Raw genomic sequence first — 7,044 nt, forward strand, 5'->3', positions numbered from 1 at the left:
AATCATCTTTACATCACATTCAACTGAAATACTATCCAGTATTGACGAGGAATAAGTACAAAGAGTCGCAAAGAAGAGAGTGATAGGGCAAATTAACTTTTAAATGGAAATTTACTTTTCGCTCTTTTCTTTCTTTGGTTTACGAACTTGCTTCCTTCCTTTTTTTGCTAAACCCCATCGTGGCATTGTATCTGGTTTGTATATTTTTAGAGTATTTGATGAAGCGCTACTTTTAAACATTATTTTTTATTTCCAAGTCATTCAATTTTGATTTATAAAATTTTAAAATGCAGATTAATCTTCATCGCATACTGATTGATCGAAATGTCAGGCGGTTTAGACGCACTCGCACTCCGTGAAGCCGATGTTGCTAAATTTTTGGCATGCGGCACCCACTTGGGAACAAGTAATTTAGATTTCCAGATGGAACAATACATCTTCAAGAGAAAGGCCGAAGGTATGCCACACAGCAACTTATTTTTACATGTTTTTAGTTGGGTCTCAGTGTTTGTGATTAACACTTTTTAATTTAAATAGATTCATAAATATAAAATAAATCTGTAAAAAAATTAACTAATTTTATAAATAGTTAATTATTAACTATTTATAAAATTAGTTAGACAGGCTTAATATTAAAATATAGTAATATTTGTAAAATGTCCATATTTATTTGTTCGTATTTTGTCTATTTAATTAACTAAAATATTTTTACACATTATTTATCGGAAATTCAAACTAAATCAGGTACATATATCATCAACTTGAGAAAAACATGGGAAAAGTTGCTGTTGGCTGCCAGAGCAATTGCAGCCATAGAAAACCCAGCCGATGTTTGTGTTATATCAGCTCGTCCTTATGGTCAGAGGGCTGTTTTGAAGTTTGCATCATACACAGGTGCAACTCCAATTGCTGGAAGATTCACTCCTGGTGCTTTCACTAACCAGATTCAAGTTAGTTGATTGTTTATTATAGTTGTCGATAGTTTTAAATTAACTTTCAACTACACACCTTGTGGTAAACTTTAAGTAACCAAATATACACTGAAGTTGTTATGTAAGAAAGGAAATGATATTAATTGTAGGCAGCTTTCCGTGAACCAAGACTGCTTGTTGTGACTGACCCAAGAACTGATCACCAGCCAGTGACTGAAGCTGCATATGTGAATATTCCTGTAATTGCTCTATGCAACACTGACTCACCACTGAGGTACATCGATATTGCAATCCCGTGCAACAACAAAAGCATCCAGTCCATTGGTCTCATGTGGTGGCTGTTGGCCAGGGAAGTTCTGCGCCTTAGAGGAACCTTGAGCTCTGATGTCCCATGGGACGTCATGGTTGATCTCTTCTTCTACAGAGACCCCGAAGAGGTTAACCTTTAAATTTTTTCACCAGCTCAAAGCATAGTGTATAATTAAGAGCTGTTATTTTAACTAGCTATTTAAAATGTTTAGAATGAGAAGGAAGAACAAGCTGCTATTGAGCAAGCCAAGGGACCAAAAGAAGAGTTTGCTGAAGCATACCAACCTGAGGTTCCATTCAGCACTGAGGTTTGCAACTGATCACTCTGCAGTTAACACTTTGTTATACGTTGTTTTCATTAACAATTCAAATTTCATTAACTATTATAATATTTGTTCTGATTATTTCCACTGTAGCAATGGGGAGCAGACTCGGTAGCACCACAGCAGCCAGCTTTTACAACCGATGACTGGTCAGCTACAGACACGGGCGATTGGTCGAATGCAGTCCCACCTGCGAGTGCAGCTCCAACCACAGAGTGGGGAGGCGCCACCACTGGCGAAGCTTGGGATTAAAGAACACTCGACCATCGAATGTTCCGTTTGCTCTCCTATCAGTTCTTTAAAGAATTGGTATGTTGTTATTTGTAACATGTCAGCAAAAGACGAAACTCACTAATCAGAGAAATTTTTTATGAAATAAAAAAAATAAACATTTTGAACAGTGTTATTGTTGATTTTAAACTACAGTGATACACGAAAATGATTTAACTTTACATAGATTGAATGATTAGTATATGAAGCAATCATTGATAATGTAACAAGTCTCACAGTTAATGGAAAGAAAATTATTCGAATGAAAACAAAAATTGAAAATTCGTAAAAAATTCGATTGGTGTTGTAGTCCATCTGTTGTTATTGCAATTTATAGTTTGGTGTGGTTATGTTGGCTTGTATAACAGCGTAGTCACGTATTTCTTCCTGTATCTGTGGGTGCCACTCATCACTATCACTCCATCCTATAAAAGTTAGAATTTTATTTGTATTTATTGTAAGACATCTTAATGGATATCTACCTATACGAGTGCATTTTCTTCTGATTAAAACTCTTAACTAGGAATTGACGGTCAACACGGACATATGTTACATAATTAACACCAATAACAAATGAATAAACTTAATTAACACCAATTTTTAAACAAACATTAAGTTAATTAGGAACTGAATAAATATCGCGTAGATATATTATCTCAGAACGTGTAAAGCTGTAGAAGACCTTGATGGAGAGAGCATAGAGATGGTTTAGCATGACGTGATTTGGTTCTGGTAACAGTGTAGGCTCGCACTTCGGAATAATAATTTATAGATTTATTCATTCACTAATAATTTTTTTAATATAAAAGTTAATTATACTGTTGAGTTTGTATAGTTATTAGGTTTGTATTTTGTATATGAGGTTTAATGATAATTAAATTTAGAGCGGTTTTTCCAAGATAATCAGATAATTATAATGATGGTTTAAAAATTATTTAAATTGTTAATTATTTGAAAACAATGACGGTGGAGCAAAATTTTACAAATTAGCAACCCTAGATTAAATTAATCACCACCTGCAAGGGTGATCCAGTATTTAGAATGACCTGCAAAAGTTGCGGTGGTAGCGTGGGAGGTGCCGTTATATTTGCCGAGTGGGATTTCGCCGGGATATCCTGAGTGTACGATCCAGGTGGAGATTTACTGAATCCTGAATTTGCGTTAATAGCGTAAACAATTGTTAGGCTGAAGCGTTTTTTTGTTTACTAGATCAAACACTAATTCTACTAAATCCTGAATTTGAGTAATGGAGTAAAGATTATGGAGTTGAAGTATTTTTGTTTGAAATAACTGTTGAAAATAAGTTAAGATGTCATACAATTGAAGTATTTAAATATAAATGACAGTGGGAATTTTTAAAAATAAAGTACTAAAATATTGTACAAATTCCGCTAAATCAAGATCAATTTTTCAAAAGCAAAAATTGTGTAATACAAATCAAACGTTACAAAAACGAGAAAATATCAACAAAATAAACAAATTAGAGAAAAAAAATTTAAGAAAATCATTCAATATAATTGGCTTACCTGATCTTGAAGAGTCAGCCCCCATGCTATCATGGGCCAGGGCTTCAAAAACTTCAAAATCTGATGGCTTCACTTCGAGAGTGTTGTACTCTTCACCATTTTCTTTCACTATCTGCCATGAAAAAATTAATAAACACAGGCTAATTTACATTTCTTTGTCAATCTATGGAGAATTATAAAATGATAAAAGTTAATTTCTCAAGTACAAACACATACCTCTTTCTTTTTATCACATGTCCAATGGCCATCAACCAGAAATTTATATTTGTATGTTCCTTCAGGTAAATTGACCACAGTGCAAAAATTGTGTGAACTGTAAAATTAGCAAATAGATCAACCAACCATTAAAAGTTATCATCTTTCCATGCGATTGTGTTGTGTGTGTGAAAATGTAGATATTTATATGCTTTCATTTAGTTTGTCTAATTAAACTTGTTTAATTTTAAATTCATAAAGTTGATATGCATTGAACATTAATTTTTTAAGGTAGGGTGTTTTTACTTTTTTTTCAGTTTTCATTTATCATTTTCTCAAAAACAAATTTCTTTTTTGTTAGATTGTTGACAGAATATTATCAAATATCATTTAAAACACTTTATGTAATCAAAAATAGTAAACCAAAAAATTTTATAGGTTGATATAATCACATTTATTCAGAAAAAACCCACACCTTTTAACCATGGGCAGTTTAGTTGTACCGTCATCAAAAGTAACAAAAACCGTGTGACAAGGATTATCCTTGTCAGTCTCCCATTTTATAACACTCGGTAACTTTCTAGGCTCGGTGTCTGCTGGATCTAAAGGTTGCATTGTATTTTCTGTGTCGTCAGAGCCAAAAAACATCTAAAATAAATATCCCATTTAATCTATAGTACTATTTTAAAGTGATTAGTGATTAGTACTTTAGGAGATGTGTCATATTCAGCATCTTGTTGTCCTGGATAACCGTGTATCTGCTTGGGATTGAACAGGGTTGGACCCCCATCATCCAATTGTTGCATTCTATCTCTTCCTCCTGTATTGCCCATCTTCAGATCAAAAAATTGTTAAGATATAGAAAAGAAATAATAAATTATTTAGTGTACCTGTCAAATTTATAATCTGAATGAAGAAAGTGTAATTTACCTTCATTAAAAATTTGAGACAATGAAATTAAAAAAACACTGTATTCTTCTATTAATAGAAAAGCAGTCATTGTTTTGTTGAAACTTTATTTTGTTACCTTGACTTGTTGATTTGATCCACACTCCACAGGATTCTTATTTTTCTTATAATTTCAGGAAAAAACCAACTCGCTCAGCTTGAAAAACCTCAAAATTAAAAAGATTCAGAAAACGATTGAAAGAATTAATTACTAATCTTCAAATTCGGCATTAATTCACTATAAAATTATTAAATTGATTCAACTCGACGGACGATTTCACTTTCGCAACTCGCTTCTCACTTGTTTTGTAAAGTTTTTTTTTAGATGAAAAATAATTTAAAATTCCTGTTGTAGAGCTTCATTTAATTTGAAAGTTTTAGTTACTTAGCTGCTTTTTATTATACATTTTGGCAAAACTTGAGATTTGTTTCGGGTATTATATAAATATTATAAAAAAATTTTAAAACAAATTTAAGTTTTTTGTAATTTTAATGTTAATCTTTCTGCTTTAAATTAAGAATTAAGGTCATAATTATAAAGGACGATATGTAAGACAGTTCGTTGCACTAGGGCGATATTACGTTGCTTTCGCGTTTTTGGACGGATTTTTTAGAGACCTACTTTTTCATATTTAAATAGAATTAGGAGAATTTTTAAAGTTTTTTCGTAGTTTTTTAATTAAAATTTCCTTAACTAAAATGTCCGGAGAAATAAAGCATCCGAAGACTTTCATGCAAAAAGCAAAAGATGAGCCGTTTGTTCCACTAGGTAAAATTTTAAAATTTTGAATGAAGAAAACTTTAGTTTTAAAAATCTTCTTTAAACTACACATATTTAAAAAGTTTATTTACTGGTTGGTTAACAGAAACTTGAAAAATGTTGTTAAATTTCAAAATTTTCACTTCTAGATGTGTTTATTTCATGATTATTAATTATTATAATACAACACACACACAGGTATCCTGGGTACTTTAGGTATGGTTGGGTATGCCGTGTCCCACTACAAACAACGAGGCAACATGTCATTGTCAGTGTATGTCATGCAATACCGGGTCATTGCCCAGAGTGTCATCGTCGGCGCCATGACACTTGGTGTTGGCTATCATATGATGAAGAATTATTTATACCCGGAGAAAAAACAAGATTGAAAGGAATATTTACTCTTATCTTGTGTTTTTGTTGTGGAGACTAAGTCGAAAAACTGAAAGGATTATTTATGTGTCTGTGTGATTGTTTGATTGTGTGATTGCCTGTTTCTCTTTTTGTGTGTGTGTGTGAATTTCATAAGAATATTGGTTTTGTTTAGCACTAAATATTTTTTTGTTTGTGATAAAATCTTGTTACTCTTAAATTTATATGAAAATTTTATTTTGATTTGAGGTAGAAAAAATAAATTCACAACTTGCCTATTCTGTTTGATGAAGAAAATTTGTTATTGTCATTTGTGTTATCTTGATTTATTCATTCTAAATGAGTTTATTCATAATTATAAATATATAACTCGTTATTACATCATTTTTAATGAAAACATTGTCAGATGTTTATATATTGTTTTGTTTTGCAATGAACTTTTAACATTTAGTTAATATGGTAAAGTTGTTAGAGATACTTAGTTATCAGCCATTTTAACATAGGAATTATTTTTTCTTGTTTTAGAAGTTTTAATTTTTATAATTATATTTTGAATAAATTTATAGTTTTGAGTTTTGTTTAAAAGCAAGTATGTCGATTTGGCAACGAACGTATTTGGCAAAAGTGTACTCTAAGTATTATCCATTTTATAATAAACCAATTAAGCTTTTATATATATATATATATATATATATGTATGTATGTGTGTGTGTACACACTTTTGTTATACATTTTTTTATATTTTTTTTATTAGTCTTTATTATTGCAGCTCTGACATACGCAGAACCACTTACAATGTTACTGATATATCATCTATATATCTTTATTATGTTCTTCATATCTTCAACCAATGATATGAAGCAGCCATCTTTTGCCACAAAGGCTGTTTGTTTATCTTTTTCACACGACGTACACATGGATTTATGTGCACGCGCAAGCACCTCATCATATACGCTGAGTATATGATAGCCATTGAGATGTTTGACTCACTACGCATTCGAGCCACTGAGCCATCTCGCCGGCCAGCATGCGACAACTTACGTCGTCTACCCATTAACCAACCCCGAAAGGATGGACGGCTGGGTTGACCGGGAGTCGGCTACCCGGATGAACCTGTAGAAACTGCAGAATTCGAACCCGGGTCGTGGAAGTGGTAAACAGACACGCTAACCACTCGGCCACATTCAATTGCACAAAACGTTTATAAGATGAAGTTTAACGTGAAGCAACGTTAATATGGATTAACTAACTAATTAATTAATTAATCAATGAAGGATCAATTAAAATCATTGCAAAGAAGTCTTGAATGTGTGAAAGAACATAAGAATGATGATAAAACAACTATTGTAACAATAATTATTATCGTTATTAATGTTGTTTAAATACTAAATAAAATTCACTATCAGAGA

General features: G+C 31.9%; 2 protein-coding genes across 2 annotated transcripts; both read left to right on the plus strand.

The window, feature by feature from the left end:
* The first annotated feature begins 124 nt into the window (after window positions 1-124).
* On the plus strand, window positions 125-4,784 carry HELRODRAFT_185784 (hypothetical protein). Its single transcript, XM_009023538.1, has 13 exons — window positions 125-194; window positions 294-457; window positions 745-950; window positions 1,082-1,369; window positions 1,454-1,549; window positions 1,658-2,259; window positions 2,517-2,585; window positions 2,851-2,984; window positions 3,361-3,472; window positions 3,577-3,673; window positions 4,031-4,203; window positions 4,263-4,388; window positions 4,583-4,784. Exons 2-6 carry the CDS (start codon window positions 325-327, stop codon window positions 1,814-1,816), a joined length of 882 nt encoding a protein of 293 aa, XP_009021786.1. The 5' UTR covers window positions 125-194; window positions 294-324; the 3' UTR covers window positions 1,817-2,259; window positions 2,517-2,585; window positions 2,851-2,984; window positions 3,361-3,472; window positions 3,577-3,673; window positions 4,031-4,203; window positions 4,263-4,388; window positions 4,583-4,784.
* Window positions 4,785-5,202: 418 nt separating this feature from the next.
* On the plus strand, window positions 5,203-5,652 carry HELRODRAFT_83602 (hypothetical protein; the record flags this gene model as incomplete). Its single annotated transcript, XM_009023539.1, has 2 exons — window positions 5,203-5,272; window positions 5,462-5,652. 2 exons carry the CDS (start codon window positions 5,203-5,205, stop codon window positions 5,650-5,652), a joined length of 261 nt encoding a protein of 86 aa, XP_009021787.1.
* Window positions 5,653-7,044: the final 1,392 nt, after the last annotated feature.

This window comes from Helobdella robusta (assembly GCF_000326865.2).
Source record: "Helobdella robusta unplaced genomic scaffold HELROscaffold_37, whole genome shotgun sequence".
Lineage (NCBI taxonomy): Eukaryota > Metazoa > Annelida > Clitellata > Rhynchobdellida > Glossiphoniidae > Helobdella > Helobdella robusta.

Coding starts and splice junctions, on each gene's coding strand:
- HELRODRAFT_185784 (XM_009023538.1), top strand. CDS start 325: ATGTCAGGCGGTTTAGACGCACTCGCACTCCGTGAAGCCGATGTTGCT. Junction 1,370..1,453: donor TCTACAGAGACCCCGAAGAG/GTTAACCTTTAA, acceptor TAAAATGTTTAG/AATGAGAAGGAAGAACAAGC. Junction 1,550..1,657: donor AGGTTCCATTCAGCACTGAG/GTTTGCAACTGA, acceptor TTTCCACTGTAG/CAATGGGGAGCAGACTCGGT.